General features: G+C 41.0%; 1 protein-coding gene across 5 annotated transcripts in view; it reads right to left on the bottom strand.

Moving 5' to 3' along the window:
- GABRG3 (gamma-aminobutyric acid type A receptor subunit gamma3) overlaps positions 1 to 20,441 on the bottom strand; it is a 566,182-nt gene that overhangs the window by 193,821 nt on the left and 351,920 nt on the right. For all 5 annotated transcript variants that reach the window (XM_009428671.4, XM_054666870.2, XM_063794054.1 and 2 more), the window contains one exon: positions 19,760 to 19,842. In XM_009428671.4, coding sequence (XP_009426946.2) covers positions 19,760 to 19,842 — 83 coding nt within the window. The remainder of the gene's footprint in view (positions 1 to 19,759; positions 19,843 to 20,441) is intronic.

Raw genomic sequence — 20,441 nt, forward strand, 5'->3', positions numbered from 1 at the left:
GTGACTACACCCTATGACTCACATAACCTTGAACAAGTTACTTATGTACCCTGAACCTCAGTATCCCTATCTGAAAAAATGAAGAGAATCATCGTCCTATCACAGTGGGTTGTTTTAAAGGCTAAATTAGTTCATCAATACACGAATATAGCACTTAAAACTGTCTCAGACTAGTAAGTGCTCAATAAATGCTAGATACTCTTCTTAACTCTTGGTTAGGTACATGACTCTCTTGACCCGGTTTGGTCCTTGAAGACAAAGACCAAGCAGCTTGGTTCCTTCACTGCACCAACATGAGATTCTTACTGCTTCCAATAATGAGTAGAGTATATGACACCAATTTCAGTCAGCAATCTTTGGTTTCAAGTTTTAATGACACCTGCCTTTGAAAATCTCCAACTCTTTTTTTTTTTTGAGATGGAGTCTCGCTCTGTCACCCAGGCTGGAGTGCAATGGCATGATCTCGGCTCACTGTGACCTCCGCCTCCTGAAATCCCCAGCTCTTAAACATTAACTGTGACTGAAGTGGCATATGCAAGGACTTATGGTATCAAATCTAATATGAAAAAAAGCTTGAAGGTTGTCACACTCATCCTTACAATGAGAAAAAGCTGCACTAAATGAAAATCAATGACTTTTCTTGAACCCATCAGACAACTGCAACCACAGGGCAACCCCCCCTGAAATCTGCAGAGGCAGGTTAATAGAGAGTCACAGCAGGTATCTGTTTACCTGGAGCAGAAGCTGCAGGAGTCATAAGCTGGTAGGAACACTGAAATAATCATTCTGATGAATAGTGGAGGCTGAGTGTGAAGGGGCATGAGACTGAGAAACTTCTGGGGGACAACCACTTCAAGGGGTCCCCCAACACTTTCCTGAGCTTTTCCTCCAGGAATCCTATAAGGTTCTCAAAGTGAAAATGCAAGAAAGATCCCATATTTTCTCTGGCAGGGCTATCTCAGAATTAATCATTGTGAAATACACCAGAGCATTTGCCATAAAAGTGACCTACTCTAGCAGAGAAAGATCTTACCAGAGCCTTATCCCTCCCAGTCAAACTTCCTCTAGCCCTCCTGTTCCACTTAAGGGAGTGGGCATAGTAAGCAGGGATTAGGGCTTCTAGGAAATAGACTGGGGGGCACTGTAGCCGGGAAAGGGAAAAGGAGTAAGGGAGGAAAACTTATGCCACTGAAGAAACTTCTGAAGGCCACAGCCCAGGAAAACAGCTCCACTTAAAGATCAGAGTGCAAATGTAAGATTACAGAACAATCCTCCATTGGCTCCACCCTAAACCATCACAGCCACAGGGCTCCAGGATAGTAAAGCGGATTAATGCTGGAAGCACTGCAAGATGCAGACTCTATGTGAGGAGAAGTACCTAGGGAAGCCCAAAGTCGAAAGAAGAGAAAAACACAAGGATGCTAGAAAAATTTTAAGCCTCTGGCACCCAAAGCTACAGTAGACATTAACCACAGCCCAATTCCTAGTCAGACCAACATGAATTCTCATCCTAATGGACTATTTACCTCACGGTGTGTCTAGCTTTAAAAAAAAACTATAAGGCATGCCAGAAAGACAAACAGAAACAAACAACAAACAAACAAAAATCAATGTAAAGAGACACAGCAATCATTAGAGCCACATTCCTATATGCCACAGTTGTTGGAATTATTAGACAACCAATTTAAAATTACTGTGATTAATATGTCAAGGGTTCTAATGGAAATAGTAAATAACATGCAAGAGCAGTTGGATAATGTAAACAGAGAGCTGGAAACAAGAAGAAGGAAATGATATAAATGAAAAACACTGTAACAGAAATGATGAATGTCCTTGAGCAGGAGGGGTCATCAGTAGAATTGACACAGCCAAGGAAAGAACATTGAGCATAAAAATAGGTCAGTTAAACTTCTCAAACAAATAAGAAAAAAAAAAAGCATCAAAAAAAGCAAGACTAGAACATTCATGAACCATGGGAGAATTACAAAAGGTGTAACGTACACATAATTGAAATACCAAAAGGAGGAGAAAAAAAGCAGAATAAATATTTGAAGTATAAAAATAATGGCCAAGAACCTTCCAAAATTAATGACAGACAAAAAACTACAAAACAGGAAGCCCAGATAACACCATGATTAAAGTAAATAAAGAGATAAATGTAAAATGCAATTAAAAAGATCACTTGGTCATAACATATTCACACTGCAGGAAGCCAAAACAGTCAATTTTGGAAAAAGCTGGGGAATGAAGGGTGTAAATTTTAACATTTGAGAAAGAAGAACAAGAATTCAAATGTACTTCTCTTCAGAAACTATGCAAGAAGAGTGAGTGAAATATTTAAAATGTTGAAAGAAAGAAAAAGCTCCAGACTAAAATTCAATATCCAGATAAATTATCCCTCAAAAGAGAAATATAGAATTTCTTTTTCCTTCTTTCTTTTCTTTCTTTCTCTTTCTTTCCTCTCTTTCTTTTTCTCTCTCTTTCTTTCTCTCTCTTTTTTTTTTTTTTTTTTTTTTTGAGAGGGAGTCTCACTCTGTCACCTAGGCTGAAGTGCAGCAGTGCAATCTTGGCTCACTGAAACCTCCACCTCCCGGGTTCCAAGTGATTCTTGTGCCTCAGCCTCCTGGGTAGCTGGGACTACTGAGTGTGCCACCATGCCCTGCTAATTTTTGTATTTTTAGTAGAGATGGGGTTTCACCACATTGGCCAGGCTGGTCTTGAACTCCTGACCTCAGGTGATCCCCCTGCCTCGGCCTCCCAAAGTGCTGGGATTACAGGTGTGAGCCACGGTGCCCAGCCAAAAGTTTCTCATACAAACAAAAACTAAGGGAATTTGTCAAGAGCAGACCTGCCCTGCAAGAACTGTTAAAAGAATTTAATCACGCAGAAGAAAAGTGGCGTGCCAGAAACTTAGATCTATATAAAAAATAAAGGAGTACTAGAGAAAGTATAAAGGAAACAAAATGTATTTCTTCTTTTTCTTCATTTTTATAAAGGATAACGTTGTAAAGTAACAATTATAACAGTGTGATTATAACACATGGATAAGTAAAATAAAGGGCAGCAATGTTGCAGGATACAGGATAAAATAATTAGGAATTCTCTATCCAGGTTTCTGTACTACATAAGAAGCAGTATCATATTATTTGCAAGAAGTCTTTGCTTTGTTAAAAATGTAAAATGTGAACTTTAAAGCAACTACTAATATTTTTATAAGAAGTACAACTGATGTGCAAAGAGAGAAGTTGAAATGGAATCACATAAAATGCTCAATTAAACCAGAAAAGGCTAAAAAATGGAGAGGAAAACAAAGAACAAATGCAAGCAACAGAAAACATGGTAGATATTAATCCAGCTATATTCATAATCACTTTAAGTGTAAATGCTCTAAATATGTCAAATAAAAGACAGAGATTGTCACAGTAGATTAAAATCTTAAAAAGCCCCAACTCTATGTTGTCTAAAGAAACTCATTTTAAACATAAAGACTCAGGCAGGTTAAAATGAAAGGGATAGAGAAATATATACAATGCTAACACTAATCAAAAGTAAGTTAGAAAGCTATATTAATTTCAGACGAAGTGGACATCAGAACAAGGAAGTTTGTCAAGAATAGATAGTGGCCTTACACAATAATAGATGTGTTAATTCTCCAAGAAGACAAAATAATCCTCATCGTGCATGTACCTAACAAAAGAACATTAAAAGACAAGAGGTAAAACTGGAAGAATTGAAAGAGAAATATATATATCCACTGTTATACTTAGAGACTTAAACACCCCTCTGAGTAAATACAAAAATTTACTTAGCTACCAAACGGCAGAGATGAGACTCAAATTTAAATTAAAAAAAAAATGGTTTATCAATTGGCAATTTCCCAATTAGTTAATCAACCTACAATCAAAGAGAAGCATACTAATTTGTGGCTTGGTATGCTTGATGTTGGTATGCAAATTTCTTAATTTTTATAGAATTTGATACAATGATCAAAATAACTTTATTATAAAAATTACATACCCTTACAAAGGTTCTCAGTATTTAATTTAGCTAAATAGAGAGAACATTTCAGATACTAATTTCCATACAATATTAACTTTTCACTGCAACGAGACTTTAGTGAAACTTCTTTAGAAAGACAAGTCAACAGAATGAGCTCGCCTGCATACTAAATAACCAAAAAATATTTATATTGACCTTTACAACCTGCATCATGTCTACAGAGACAAAAATAAAAACAGGTCCCCACCTCACAGTGCTAAGGTATTAAGATGATCAAGGAAATCCCTCCTTTAAACCAGGCCTGGGCCTTGGCCCCAGTGTCTCTGATACCCCATATATGCTAGTACAAGAAAGGGTGTGGGGTCAGAATAAGCCTAACTAGGGAGGAAATTCATGCTGCTCCTCACTCCCCAGACCCCTCAGAACAGATCACATTATTCATAAGATGAGGACTGAGATGCTACCCTCGCTAGTTTCTCTGGAAATACAGCCTTCCACATGAGCTGAATGTCCTCCTTTTTATGCAAGCATCATCCTCAAAGCCATAGTCTCTGCCTTGCCGGCATGGCTGCAACACAAGGGGTGAAAATGCATAAACTTTTCTGATTTTTTTCCAGATCCTGGTCATCCAAAAAAAGGAAAGGTGCCTAGAAGTATAGAAGGCAGTCCATCTGGCACATTTAAACATTACCCAAGTCCTCTGTTCATGCTCCCATAAAAAATAATAATTGGATTGTTTGGCTGTATTCCCAGATAATCACAATCAGTCTAGAATGTGCCTCAACTATGCCTTTTTTTATTTTGTTTCCTTTTCTTTGAGACACGGCTTTAGAATCTGTTGATGTACCGTGTTCTGAATAGGTAACAGCACACGTCCTCATTAATGAGCTAACCACCCACTTAGTTAAATTGCATTTCCCAAAATGAAGCATTACATGAGTTGCATCATCTTAAGCTATTAACGCAAATGATTTAGCTTAGACAGCCACCTACACATATAAATACCTATTAAGCACCTACTGTGATCGAAGCATTCAGTAGCCCACAGGAGACATGCTCCCTAACCTCCAAAATCAACAAGGCCAAACTTTTTCGAAAATATTGATCGGGTGCATGGAAATAGCAACTTATAACCAAAATACATTAACAGACTTTCTTCCTAATTACAGTAAGGCTGCAGCGGCCCAGCAGGGGAAACTATTTCGCTTCCAGATTTCTCATTTCTATCATTTCATGCTGTTAAATCGGCAACAAAGCACAGGTCTGTTTGAGACACACCTGGCTCATGACTGAGGCACTGCAGGGCCAGCCACAGGGACTTCTGCACGCCAAGACAGTCTCGCCCTGCTAGAGCTGCCACGTGGGGGGAGGCGCTGGCTCCCAGTCCCCCTTCCTCCCTCCCCTTCGTGTTTCCAACTGTGAATGGTCAGATGAGCCCGAGGCACTGCACAGTACCATCCATGAGCCACCGCGAAGGGCAGGGGAGCTTAAAGGAGAAAAATGTCAAGTTTTAGAGTAGACAGGTAGGGTCTTGGAGATAGTTTTGGTAGCAAGTCTGTTTTGAGAGGTAATTTACTGTATCTTGCTGTCACTTGCTGAGTGCATCCCCTTGGCACTGCCCAGGTGATCCTGGAACCAGCCCTGTACCTTGTGCTTTAAGCTCTGAGCAGAATGGGCAACAACGTGAAGCTTGTCAAGAGTCCAGACTAGGAGGCAGGAGCAGGTGAGGCGGGAGCAACGCTCTGCGTCCAGGAGCCCCTGGTCCAGGTAGAACCGAAGGAGTCAGGACCCAGGAGGCAGCCTCCCCGCCTTGGTTCACACTGTGGATCAAAGACAAAGCACAGGGGAAAGGAGCTCCAAGAAATCCTACTGCAATTAAATAAGCTGTTTTCGAATAACGTCCACAATACTCTGATGAAGAATGTTTCAGCTTCTCCCCTTGAAAGAGGCATCCTTCCCGTCCCTTGGGAATGCCCTGAGAATCTGCGAACCCTTGCATTTCCACGTTTCTTTTCTCTGGAAGGTCTGTGGGAATGGAAGCAGCAGCACTGTCCGGTCTGGCATGTGAGTCCATGTTTTTCACTCCTTTATTGAGAAGGCAGTGGCCAGAATATGAATGGAGATGATACAGAACGCTGTGGAGGGGTGATGTGCTAGCAGCAGCCAGAGACACAGGCTGGGGTAGTGGAGAGAACCCTGCACTTGGACAAGAGCTGAGTTCACATGGTTGCTCAACCACACACTAGCTGTGTGACCCTGCACCAGCATTTGAATTTTTTCCCTAAGACTCGGTTTTTGCATCTGTAAAAGGAAATTGGTAGGTGGGGACCGGGGTCAGAATGTGCTTCCCTGAAGATCAGCAGGAAACACATGCACAGAAGAGGGATTCTCACTGTTCTTTGGCCACTGCTTGGCACTGGGCCTGTGTCAGCCCAGTGGGAAAGCAGGACATGGCCTTGGGACTGCGGTGACATGGCAGTGGCAGGACTCCGACATGCTCACACTGAGCTTCACTCCCTGGCATTTACTCCTCTTCCAAATTAATCACCCTGGGAGAATGGAACATTGTCTCTTAAAACTCAGAAAGCCAGGCAACATTCTCAGACATCTCTGACAGCTCTGCAACAGCAGTGACATTTTCCTAATAATTTCTCTGGCTCTAATATGGCTGCAGCCAACACAGTTGTCAGAGATAAACAGCACCATGTATTTTTTAATCTTCATCCCAAGTGGCGAGCCAGGGCAGAGCATGCTGCCGCTGTGTACATCTCATACTCCATGGCCTGAGTGTCTTTTGGTTCTGACTGTCCTCCACCAATAACAATAATGGGGTAACAATATGGGGTAACCATAGCCGTGAGCCCCTTTCTGGCACGTGATATATTGATCCCGAGAGCGCAGACTTGCTGGCCATTCTGCTCTGCTCAAAGCCTTGCCCCCTGCGTGATAGGGGCAGATGACCTCATCTCTTCCTGCTTGATGTTCCTCAGCTGGGAAGGGTGCTTAAAAAAACAGGGACTTCAAAGTCAAGGTAAGGATGAAACGGGATGATGGGCTGAATGTACCTACGGAAGTGTGCAGGCTCCCTGTTCTAGCACGGAGCTCCCTGCAGGCCAGGCGCAGTCATCGGGCTGACCCAGGGCTTCCCTGGCACTCAGCTTGGTTCAAGTTTGATTTTTAAAGTTTATAAAAGTTTTCTAAACTTTATTTGAGTGAATACATGCATCATAAACTATAACAAAAACACACAAAGAAGCTAGCGGTTAGCTCTTTTACTCTCTACCCCCAATTAATGCTAACCTTAAAACTCTGACTAGGGCAAAAAAGAAAAAACATACTTAAAAAGGCAAATAATATTTCTATCACAAAAAAGTACCCTACCATTAAATGTCTTCTCCTACACCATTGCACTAGTAAAATTAATTCTGGAAAGCCACATATAAAAACAAAACAAAACAAAAATCTGGAACTAGATAATAAATACTCAGAAGAGTTGCTGACCTGGCTAACTCTTCAGTAGTTTAAAGAAGCTTTCAGGCCTCTGAAGTCTGTTTATTTCTCAGCACAGTGTTCCAGCCATCTTGCCCTTCTTTCCCTCCAAAACACACCCCAAAACAAAAGCATGCATCATTGAGTCTCTGTTCTTAAAAAACAGCTTTCAAAAAGCAAATACTGCACAAAAGTACATAACAGAACCGTGAAAGATGTAGCATAGGACTTTTTCCTTCTTAGCAAAGTCGTCCTTGCTTTACATGGTTTCTTTTGTATACTCTCCAGGGTTTGTCTACCCCATCAGTAAGACAGCACTTTCGGATTACATTGCATGAAAAATAGAAAATGTCTGACTAGTATAAAGCAAGGAGGTGATAACCATGTGATTAGAATTACAATTGTTGCTGAAGCTTTGGTTCCATTTTTATTGACTTCAGTTTTTCCTTTATGGAAGATGTAAGAAACATGAAGGTTTTCTGACCTTGTTATTTTTGCAAAATTTGCCTTTGATAGAGCAAACGTCTCAATAATGCCAAGAACTCTCAGTGGCTCCTTCAAGTTGTTTGTACTATGGAGAGGAGAGTATGGATCGTACTCCTGGTTGCATTTTTAACTCAACAGAGAGCTTGGTATTTGCAATCTTTGCACAGACATATGTACATTGGTGGGTAGATTATTTAAAATTGAGAAGTAAGAAACCCAGTATGAAAGGCTGATGGCTTAGTGAAGGTTTGGCTATTTTCTCTGCCCTTGAAAACCTTGCCCGTGTAGAATGTGTCTACCACAACTGCGCTTTCTTTCCCCTGGGAATTCCAGAGGCCACAGAGAAACTGTGCAATTATCCCTCGCACCCGCTCCTGCCCACGTAGCCACAACACTCCCATAGTTGTACGCTTTCTGGGCTAACTTAAGTGGGAATCTATAACACCTTCACCTAGAGTCCCTTCCATCATCGTATAACTTGCTGTCATTCCCACCTTGCAGATGGGGAAAGGGAGGTTTAGAGGGGTTTAGAGAGATGAAGGTTCCCTGACACAAGAGGAGAGGCTAGCTGCTGTGTGACAGAACCTGAGAGATGCTGAAAGTCACCCTCACTGCTCGCCTCCCCAGCCTTCCTGCCCCAACGCCTCCTCCCTCCATCAACTCTGGGATGTTTGAGGAAGGGGCACGATGCCTCCAGGTTCACTGCTACAAGTCATGCAGGGTCACCTAAATGGAGTGAGAAGGCCATGACCTTCAAAGTGAGAAGTCCCCTTCTTATCCTCAGAAGCTGGCGTCTCTTATCAATGCTATGATCGTGTTCTTAACCTCTCTGAACAAATTACGTCACTAAAGCTGGAATAAAATAACCCACCTTCAAGACTGGGCAAAAGGAACCAGCGCAATCCTGTGCACCTGTACAGTGGTTTGCCCTCTGTAGTGAGTTTCCACCAAAGTAAGGAGGTCAGTTATTGGGGGACGATACTGAAGCCCTGTTACTTCACTGTCATCTTAGCAGGAATGCACAGCCAGCCCGACTGACTGCATCCAGCAGCCTCCCATTCCACAAGGTGTGCAAGTCTACAGTAACGGGAAGCAAGGACAGGAAGGGGTGGGAGAAGGCAAGGGGCGGAGCATATGAAACAGGCAAAGCAGGAGATGATAAACATCCACCTCACCTGTGGCAGAGGCCTGCCTAGCATGGTCCTTGATGGGAAGCCTGGTTCCCAGGGCAACAGCTTGATTCTTACTCACAGGTCCAGGATGCTGGACATGCCGCAGAGCTCCCTCTAGCTGCTTCCAGAGTTTGTGGATTTAAGAAGATGCTTGAGCATTTAGGACCTTGACGTCTACATGTCTGGTAGGCTCCGCCCTCACCTGGGAAGGTGGACTTCCTTTTGGATGTCCACACCTCTTACCTCTGTGTGAGAGGACCCGGGGCCTCTGTGGACACCTTGCAGAAGCTGCCATTTAGAGATTAACTCCTCCAACTAGGAGACAGGACTCTCCTAGTTGGAGTCTCCTAAAGGAGCAGTATGCTCCTTTCCTGCTGCAGCAAAAGACATGGGGGAAGGCCCCACCTGTTGGATGCCCCACCTGGCAGTGGGCCACCTCATTAGTGCACTTAGGCAGTAGGCAGAAGACAAGGAGATTTTGACCTGGCTTATTATAATACGCACACCAGATACGAAGCATTCGGATGACTAAAGAGTGGTTGATTCTCTCCCTAGGTCACATCAACAAGAGTTTAGAATGAAATACAGTTTGCTGTACTCTATATGCTCTGCAAACAGGAAGAAAGGAGGTATTAGTGCAAAAATATACATTTGCTGGTTTGTTTGTACCTCTGCACGGCCAGTCAATATTGCAAAGCCTGATAGCAACATAGATAAATGCAGTTGTCCTGTCCAGTTCAGGCACCTTACTGTCTGGAGGGAACAAAGCTGACCATGCAACGCACATGGTGCCTCCCTGGGGGCACTGAGCACCTAACTAGGAGCATGGTCCTCCTGCGATGCATGGAGAATCTTTCTCCAAGTCAACACTCCGCACAGACCTGTGGCCTGGAAGGATGCGAGTGCCGTGAACCAGCGTCTGAATCAAACTTAATAGCAATGAACTTAACCTCAGGACCACAGAACCACCACATCAGGGGACTTGATCATCTTAAATCGGTTTCCATTGCCCTCTGGTTTTCTGGCATCTCCTCATAGCAAGTATGTTTAAAAAGAAAGACAGAAAGGATGCCTGGGGTGGGGGGCATCACTGCAGGGAGAAGGAGCAAGCACAGGTCTTTCCAGCACGTTCCTGGTTAACAGCACGTCCACAAGAAGTGTGTTGATGGATAACTTTTAGGGTACCAGTATCAAAAGCAGCAGGTGATGCGGACATGTGTTTCCATTTCCTGAGGCGGACAGGGCTTGTTTTCAGACTGGCCCCACTCAAGGGCAGCCTGAAGCGCTGACCCCACATTCCCGACCAGCTCGGGCACACGAATTAATAGCAGAATCTCCCCCAAGGAGGAGCCGAACAGTAACAAACAATGACTAGTATTTCTTAGCTTTAAGACTCCCCTCCCTCCATATTTAGTGCTGAATTATCTATTAATAACAGTCCTAGTTGATTCAGAGACAGCGTTGCGCTTGAAGGTATCTTCCTCCCCTTCTCTAGCCTGTGTTCCAATAGTGAATGTATAGGAAGGGGTTTAGAGAAGCATGGGTGGTCTGGAACTTTTTGAATCACAAGGCTTATTTGTGTGTGAGAGAGATTTAGTTTATGCACATACAAATACATGCATATCTGCATAGATTTTATAGCTTTTTTTAGGTTAGTCAAGGCATCTCATAGTTGGATTTCAAATCTGGAACTGAGAGACTAGAGAGTGCAGAGCATGTATAAAGAAAGATGCTGGAAATAAACAGGGAGAAAAAATGGGAAAAGAGGAATGAAGAACATGACTGATACTAAACAAAATCTAGGGTTTTGAAGATGTGCATCTTGTGTGAAGACCTCTGCGTGGGTCTCAGACTGTGCTTTCCAGCAGCACGGTGGCCTTGAGAGGCAATAGGCTACTGAGCTGTGAAATGTGGCTACTCTACACTGAAGTGTGCTGTCATAAAACACACACTGGTGTCTACGACTTAGCATAAAAATATCTCAGGCTATTTTATTAAAATAGTTCATTGATAATTTTTCATATTGATTGCATAGCAAAATGACAATATTCTGTATAGACTGTATTGAATAAAATGCAGTAAAATTAACTCCACCTGTTCCTTTTTGCTTTTTATAATGAGACTCCTAGAAAATCTAAAATTGTATCGGTGGCTTGCATTGTATTTCAATCAGACAGCTATGATTTAAGAAATATTGTAAAAGATACAAGAAGTGTTCATCTGAAAATGAAGACATTTAGAACTAAGCAGACCATGATGCTACTCAGGGAATAAGAGGAAAGTGTCTGCAAGTTTGAAAGAGAAGCAGAACAGAGGAAAACCAATACAGATCACCTTGTAGAGTACTGTCATTTTAATAATATTTAGTATTTCAGTTCAAGAACACAAGATGCTTTTCTACTTATTTAGGTCTTCTTTCATTTTTTAAATAACAGAAGACACTTAACAACTCCACCTTAGCTCTCACTTCCTGCTTATTTTGAGAATGTTATATAAATGGGATCCCACATATGTGACCTTTGGAGACTGGCATTCTTCACTCAGCTTCGAATGCTGTTGCAGACCAAGTTCTTGCATATATGAGTAATTTGTTTGTTTTTCTTGTGGAGTAGTCATCCATTTTAAGGATGTACTAACAGTTTGCTTAACCATTAACCACTGCAGAACATGAGGGCTGTTTCTGGTTTGAGGCTATTAAGAATAGTGCTACTATGAATATGTATACATAGATTTTTGTGTCAACATAACTATTCATTTCTCCACGATAAATGCCCAAGCTTGCAATCGCTAGGTCATATGGTAAGTACAGTTTTAGTTTTATACGACACTTCTGTACTATTTTCTGTGTCATTCTACATTCCCATCAGCAGTGTATCCAGGTTTTCCACATCCTTGCCAGGATTTGATGTTCCCACTATTTTTTTATTTTAGCCATTCTAATAGGTATGTAGTGATAGCTTACTGTGGTTTTAATTTACATTTACTATTAATAATAGCTGATGACATTGAACATCTTTTCACATGCAGATTTTCCATGTAAATATCACCTTTGGTCAAACGACTATGTCTCTCACCAATTTCTTCTTTCTTTCCTTTTTCTTCTTCTTCTTTCTTTTCTTCTCCTTCTCCTTCTTCTTTTCTCTGTCTCTCCTTCCTTCCTTTCTTTCTTTCTTTCTTTTTCTTTCTTTCTTTTCTTTTCTTTCTCTCTCTCTCTCTCTCTCTCTCTCTCTCTCTCTTTCTTTCTTTTCATACTGACTCTTGCTCTTGTTTCCCAGGCTGGAGTGCAATGGCACGATCTTGGCTCACTGCAACCTCTGCCTCCAGGGTTCAAGTGATTATCCTGCCTCAGCCTTCCGAGTAGCTGGGATTACAGGCATGCACCACCACACCCGGCTAATTTTTTTGTTTGTTTGTTAGTAGAAATGGGGTTTCACCATATTGGTGATGCTGGTCTCAAACTCCTGACCTCAGGTGATCTGCCCACCTCGGCCTCCCAAAGTGCTGAGATTACAGGCATGAGCCACCACGCCCAGCCTGTCTTTTACCCATTTCTAACTGGATTGTTTTGTTGTTGTTCAGTTTTTAGTATACATTTAAAATGTGATTTAAAAATCCATAATATAAAATGTATCATTTTAACCATTTTCAGTGTACAACTCAGTCATAGTAAGTACATTCCCAATGTTGGGCAGCAATCGCCACTCTATTTCCAGAACCTGCTCATCCTCCCACACAGAAGCTCTGTGCTCCCCTCGTTCTCTCCTCCCCCCATTCCCTGGTCCCCTCCACTCTGCTTTCTCTCTCTATGAATCTGCCTATTCTAGATACCTCATGGAGGTGCAGGCATAGAGTACTCATCCCTTTTTTGTTGGCCTTATTTGACTTAAATGATGTTTCCAAAGGCATAGCATGCGTCTGAACATCCGTGGTATAGCATGTATTAAAACATCCTTAGTCATTAGAGAAATGCAAATCAAAATCATAATGAGCTACAATTTCTCATCCACTAGGATGGGTGTTATCAATAAAAAGGGAAAAGATAACAAGTGTTGGTGAGGATGTGAAGAGACTAAAATCTTTGTGCATTGCTGGTGAAAATGTAAAGTGGTGCAGCTGCTGTGAAAAACAGGTTGTCATTTCCTCAGAGAATTAAATATAGAATTATTATATGGTCCAGCAATTCCACTTCTAGGAATATACCCATAAGAACTGAAAGCTGGGACTCAAGCAGGGTCTTGTCTACCAATGGGTATAGCAGTCACAACAGTCAAAAGGGGTCTTGTCTACTAATGGGTATAGCAGTCACGATAGTCAAAAGGGGTCTTGTCTACCAATGGGTATAGCAGTCACAAAAGTCAAAAGATGAAAGCAAGCCAAGTGCCCATCAGAATATGAACAAACAAATCACGGTATTGCATATGATATAATATTGTTCAGTCACAAAAAGAAATGAAATTATTTAAGAGGTATTTACATATCACAGATTCAAGCCTTATCAGATTTCTGGTTTGCAAGTGTTTTCTCCCAGCCTAATTTGCCTTTTCAACCTCATGACAAGCTTTTGGTAGACCAAAAGTTTTCACTTTTGACAAGGTCCCATTTATCACTTTTTTGGGGGGGCAGGGATCATGCTTTCAGTGTCAAGTATAAATACTCTTTGCTAGCCTTAGTTCATGAATATTTTTTCCTATGTATTTTTTCTAATATATTGTGTTTTTATGTTGATTTTAGGGCCTCAATTCATTTGGAATTAACTATCGTATAAGTTCAAGCTTATTTTTTTGCCCATAGATATCCAACCGAACTTCAGAAATCATTTACTTGTTGTTTGATAGAGTAATGATATATGCTACTTGCATACTTCTCATAACATAGCATTTTAAAGATAAGGTTCAAGACATGCTAACAGCAGCAGTGCCATGCATTAGTGTGACCAGTGTCCCAGGATTTAACATTGCACAATAAAGAGTCAACAGTGGGGTACTCATTATTTTACTGTTGAAAGTTTAATTAAAGGAATGGCATCTCAACTTTGGGATTTTAATCTAGTACATAATTTAAACAATTTCCAATGAACATTTATTTTGCATATATAATTTTCTATATCTCGAACTAAACAACAGAAGGAGATTATGTCGAAGTCCGGTGAACCCCTGTATTAGTTTACAGAAGTGTATATGCATGTGTGTGCCTCTGTGTGTATGTGTGTGAAGAGATACCTCTCTTTAGAAAAAATAATGGCATAGAGTTGCAAAACTGGCATTCTTAACATTTTGTCATTAATTTTTTAGTTGACTTAAAACAGATTATGACATCTATGTATATTGCATCGTTTAGTTAAAGGTATATACTGCAGCTATACTAAGCTAGACACATTAATTTTTCAAAGGCAATACAACTTTTGGAAGTGAAATCATGAGTAAAATAAAGCTCATACTAATATATATTAACCAATCAGCTGGACAAAAAGAAACATTTATTTCATAATGCTGACATTTAATCAAAAGAAAACCAAGAAGAAAACAAATCATTTTCAAAACAACTTAAGGAATGAGGAACTAAATGACCAAAATTTGTATTTTGCCTTTTTATTTAATTTTTTCCATAAAATATATTAAGACACAGATTAAACAATACAGTTTGTCATAATTCACTGGGGAATGATTTTTCCTTTTAGTGAAATGTATTTTGGGCTCGTTCTGCTGTGTAGATTCTCCTGACAATCTGAGAATTGTGAGTGGCATATCGACCAGGCAGGTTCCCAGGTCTTGGAATGCTCTGAGTGACTAGTACTCGTGGCAGGCAAACTAGTAACCAGCAAGGACGTTCACACCCTGAACCTCAGAACCTGCTACTGTGTCACTTTACGTGGCAGAAAGGACTTCAAAGATGTGAGTAAGTGAAGGATCTTAGATGGGAGATCATCTTGGCCCATGTGGGTGAGCCCAACCTAATCACACAGGTCTTCAAAACCAGGGGAGCTCTCCTGTCTGTGGTCTAAGAGAGATATGACAACAAAAGTGGGATCAGAGAGAGGTGCTGTTTTTGGCTCCAAAGATAGAAGAAGGGGACCCACGTTAAGGAATGCGGGCGGCCTCTAGGAGCATGAAAAAGGCCGGGGCACAGATTCTCCCCCAGAGACTCCAGGCGGCAACGCTGCCCTGCCCACACCTTGATTTTAGCCCAGTTCAGATTTGTGATCTACAGAAATGTAAGATATTAAATTGATGTTGTTTCAAGCCACTAAGTTTGCAGTAATTTGTTGCACGAGTAATAGGAAATGAATAAAACAACCAATGCTGTTTGCAATTGAATATTCTTTATGGTTCAGTTTCTATGAGTACACTAAATACACAATTATGGCCAAGTTCTAGACACTAAAAATGTTTGTCCAAGAGTCCATATCAACATCACTTTTAATTCATCCATATAAGTAATTTAAAATTTAGTTTTAATAATTTTAACAAGTTTAAATAAACTAATAACATTACCTTTTAAAGTACATTTTAGGAATTTTTAAAATGTGATCCTTAACCACAATGACTACAGAAAGTGCTATAGGAAATTTTTAATTAATTAAAATATTATTTCAAAAATCTCAACTATTTAAAACATAAAAATCAAAGCTATTACCCAAACATGTTATATAGTAAATGTTACCACCTCATCTCTGTGCATATATTGGAAACTGAGAGAGCCAAGACCAGCCTAACAGTTGTTACTCAATTTTATGATCACTTTATATCTTACTGTACATTTTGGGCAGTTTTCCTAACTTTTATTTGTATGATAGTGAATATAACAAGTTGTTCAGCTTTGTTACTATAAAATTTTTAAGTGGAAAAATACAGCTTCGGAGTGTATTTAATTGAAAAATACCAGGACATTGCAAGGTTAACTGTTCACAAACAGGGACACCACTTCACTTTCTTTTCTTTTCTTCTTTTTCTTTTTTTTTTACACGGAGTTTCACTCTGTTGCCCAGGCTGGAGTGCAGTGGCGTGATCTCGGCTCACTGCAACCTCTGCCTCCCAGGTTCAAGCGATTCTTCTGCCTCAGCCTCCCGAGTAGCTGGGATTCTTCTGCCTCAGCCTCCCGAGCTGGCACATGCCACTATGCCCGGCTAATTTTTGTATTTTTAGTAGAGATGGGGTTTCACCATATTGGCCAGGCTGGTCTCGAACTCCTGACCTCGTGATCTGCTCGCCTCGGCCTCCCAAAGTTCTGGGATTGCAGGCATGAGCCACTGTGCCAAGCCCACTTCACTTTCAGTTGCTTATTGGTATTAGGATTGGCCTCTTCCTGAAAATGGACACCCATTATGTGGAAACAACTTAGGTACCAAACTGATTTAGATGCAAGTATCCCCCATCACTCCAAATTACCAATGAGTGTTTTCATTAGGACAGTGTTATTATTCTCATTTATGAATAGTGAATCCTACACATATGAATTAATGCTACACATGTAAAGTGGTTCAAAAACTTATACTTTAAAGCCCTGTTTTATATTTTGGGCATCCAAGTTTTTTTTTTTTTAATTTGATAATATGGCTCTATCAGAACATTGTGGTTTATGATTGCAATAGATTCCTAATTGATTTCTTTACCTCCAATAAGTTTTTACTAGACTCTTAAAAAAGAAGCAGGTTTAGGTTCACAGAAAAATTGAGCAGAAAGTACAGAGTTCCCAAGTACTCCTTTCCCCAACTATCAACATCCCCCACCAGAGTGGTCCATTTGTTACCATCAATGAACCTAGGTTGACACATCATTATCACCCAAAGTCCAGGGACTGATTTTAGCATTCATTCTTAGTGTTGTACATTCTATGGGTTTGGACAAATATGTCCAACACGACAGTATCATACAGAATAGTTTCACTGTCCTAAAACTCCTCCTTCTGCCCACAACCCCTGGCAACCACTGACCTTTCTATTGTTTCCGCAGTTTTGCCTTTTCCAGAATATCATATAGCTGGAATCAGAGTATGCAGCCTTTTCAGATTGGTTTCTTTTACCTAGTAAATATGCATTTAAGTTTCCTACATGTCTCTTTATGGCTCGGTAGCTCCTTTCTTTGTAGTGCTGAATAATATTCCATTGCATGAATATGCCGTGGTTTGTCTATCCATTCTCCTACCAAAGGACATCTTGGTTGCTTCCAAATTTTGGCAATTATGAAGAAAGCTGCTATAAACACCTGTATGCAGGTTTTGGTGTGGACATAAGTTTTAATTCATTTGGGTAAATGCCAAGGAGTACAAATTCTGGATCATATAGTACCAGTATGTCTACTTCTGTAAGAGACGACCCAGGTGTCTTCCAAAGGGGCTGTGACACTGTGCATCCCCCCAGCAATGAGTGAGAGTTCCTGTTGCCCCACATCCCCACTGCATTTAAGGTTGCCAGTGTTTCAGATTTTTGCCATTCCAATAGGTATATAACTGTGTACACCCACTTTTGCGCTTATAAGATCTTTCATACTGTTCCTGAACATGAATTTGATCCTGCCACTCCCTGATTTTCAGATATGATAATTTTTCTTTGCTCATGCATTGAAGGTGCCACTTTCTGACATTAGATATAAGACTGTCCACCCCCTGGCTCCTACATTCACTCTGACCACCCATCACTACCACGACACACCAGAAATAGGGAAATAGATGTGGTTGGTCACACAAACCATTTTTACTACTATGCCAGATTTCTTCCTAGTACTTTATGCTCATTGCCAACTAATTCCAGAAAGGCATTCACTTTTATGTATTTCCCTGAGTACTATGTGTGAATTGTCTTTAAGAATTTAAATTATTTTATTTCTATAAAAATCTTTTTAAAACAATTTATACAAGCACTATTCTTTCTGGCAGCATTGTGTAAGTCCATGTGCACACAATCCCCTCCTGGAACTGAGCACTTAAAAGGCTCTGTGAATGATTTAAACACATTTTCACAGTATGACAGAACAAGGGAAGCTATTACAGAAAGAAATAAGGTTTCCAGTGAGAACGCGTGCACGGTGTGCAGAGCTCTGCTGGTCTCTGTGGATCTGGACCTGGGCCTCCACGGGCCGCACACTTGCGAGGAGCAGAAGCAAAAGTAAAATAAGCGATGAACATATTTTACATTTGAAGGTTCAGGGAAAAATCTATAACATTCAATGAAGAAAGCCACAAAAACTTCTACATGAGATTTCATCAGATTTGTTTGTCATGTTCCATATGCAATTTTATTTATTTATTTATTTTATTTATTTATTTTGAGACAGAGTCTCCCTCTGTCACCCAGGCTGGAGTGCAGTGGTGCGATCTCAACTCACTGCAACCTCTGCTTCCTGGGTTCAAGCAATTCTCCTGCCTCAGCCTCCCAAGTAGCTGGGACTACAGCACCCGCCACCACGCTCAGCTAATTTTTTGTATTTTTAGTAGAGACAGGGTTTCACCCTGTTAGCCAGGATGATCTTGATCTCCTGACCTCAGGATCCACCCACCTCGGCCTCCCAAAGTGCTGGGATTACAGGTGTGAGCCACCACGCCCAGCCCCATATGCAATTTTAAAGAAAGCCAATACAATAAACTGAATTCTTATGAGTCATACATAAGTACTTGTGATTAATTCATTTAAAATGCCCCATTGTAAATTCATTCACCAGATATCTTTCCATTTTGATTTTAACTTAAAAATTGTATAAATAGATTTGATATTTGATATTCCTTTTATATGTCCTCTTATACTAAGCAGTAGATGTTGTCTTTAAGAACTTGTAAAGGATTAACTGTGATATCTACCGTAAGTAAAATGTTGGAAGATACAATACTATGAAAAATTAAATCATCTTACAATGGTTCAATGAGACAAATATAAGTAAAATTAAAGAAAAATTTGTATCTTTCTACTTGGTAGACAAATCACCTTACTTTAAGATAATGTTAAATCAGCTGGCCACAGTGGCTCACATCTGTAATCCCAGCACTTTGGGAGGCCGAGGTGGGTGGATCACCTGAGGTCAGGAGTTTGAGATTAGCCTGACCAACATGGTGAAACCCTGTCTCTACTAAAAATACAAAAATTAGCTGGGTGTGGTAGCACGTGCCTATAGTCCCAGCTACTTAGGAGGCTGAGGCAGGAGAATCACTTGAATCCCGGGAGGCAAAGGTTGCAGTCAGCTAAGACTGTGCTACTGCACTCCAGCCTGGGCGACAAGAGCAAAACTCAGTCTCAATAAATAAATAAATAAAAATTAAAAATAAATTTAAAAAAGATAATGTTAAATCTAAAATATTACATAGGAATTTTGTATACTTCCAAATAGTATGCACAGCTCATTAGCATAAGGGTCTTTGGTAAATCAATGGTTCCTCAGTTTCTGAATCCTTCCATGTCAATGGTCAAGTTGCTCACAGCCTTATCGAGATCACCTATTTTGTAACATGGCTCCTATGTGACAAGGTCTAGAGTGAAAACACCCAGGTGGTCAATACTGAAACCATCATCAGTTTTCTCTGTGTGTGCAGGGACACTGTGATCAATCGCATGACTGTTTGACAGAAGCAGTACCAAGCTAGGCATCCCTCACACAGCATGCACACCCCGGGCTGGGACTGGTACTCACAGCTGGAGAAAATCAGCGGGCAGGAGTGTTCGTCCATGGGGAAGTTGTGCAGCTGCAGCTGGCACTCGGCATTGATGGTGAGCCTGCGAAAAAGCCAAGTGTCAGTCTAGCTCAGCACACAGCACAGGGCAAGGCCGGCGGCCGTTACGGCACCCCATGTGGGGATGGAGAGGGCCGTTCCGTCACCCAGGGCAGCATGTGCGGCTCACTCTTGGCCCGGGAACCATTCACGGTGAGACTGTGCTGTGTTGCTTTCATGTTGGGTTATTTTGTTTTTCTTTTAACTATCAGTGGCACAGAGAATTCCAGTTAGTAAAATTCCAACTGTGTCTAGAAATACACGCCAAGTCAGAGAGGAGACAAAACCAACTGTTGTTTTATAAGTTGTTTTCAATCTGTTTGAATTAAATCCTTCCTCCATTTGGAAACTGTGTGTTTATCTAAACAGCTATTATGCCAAATTAATGCATGCATCGGGGGGATTTCCTGTTTGGACAACTGCCCCTCTTTCACTAGGCAGGTGGTAGCTCTGCCAAATGGGGGCCCTGCATCCTCCCAGGGCAGCAGCCCCATATTTCAGTGTCTACACGGGGTTCCAGAACTGGCCAGGTCTTCGCCCTGGCTTGCTGAGGTTCCGTGTCATGTCAGAATCTCCGGTGTATGGCTTTACAACTGATGAGGA

Source organism: Pan troglodytes, chromosome 16, assembly GCF_028858775.2.
Source record: "Pan troglodytes isolate AG18354 chromosome 16, NHGRI_mPanTro3-v2.0_pri, whole genome shotgun sequence".
Classification (NCBI taxonomy): domain Eukaryota; kingdom Metazoa; phylum Chordata; class Mammalia; order Primates; family Hominidae; genus Pan; species Pan troglodytes.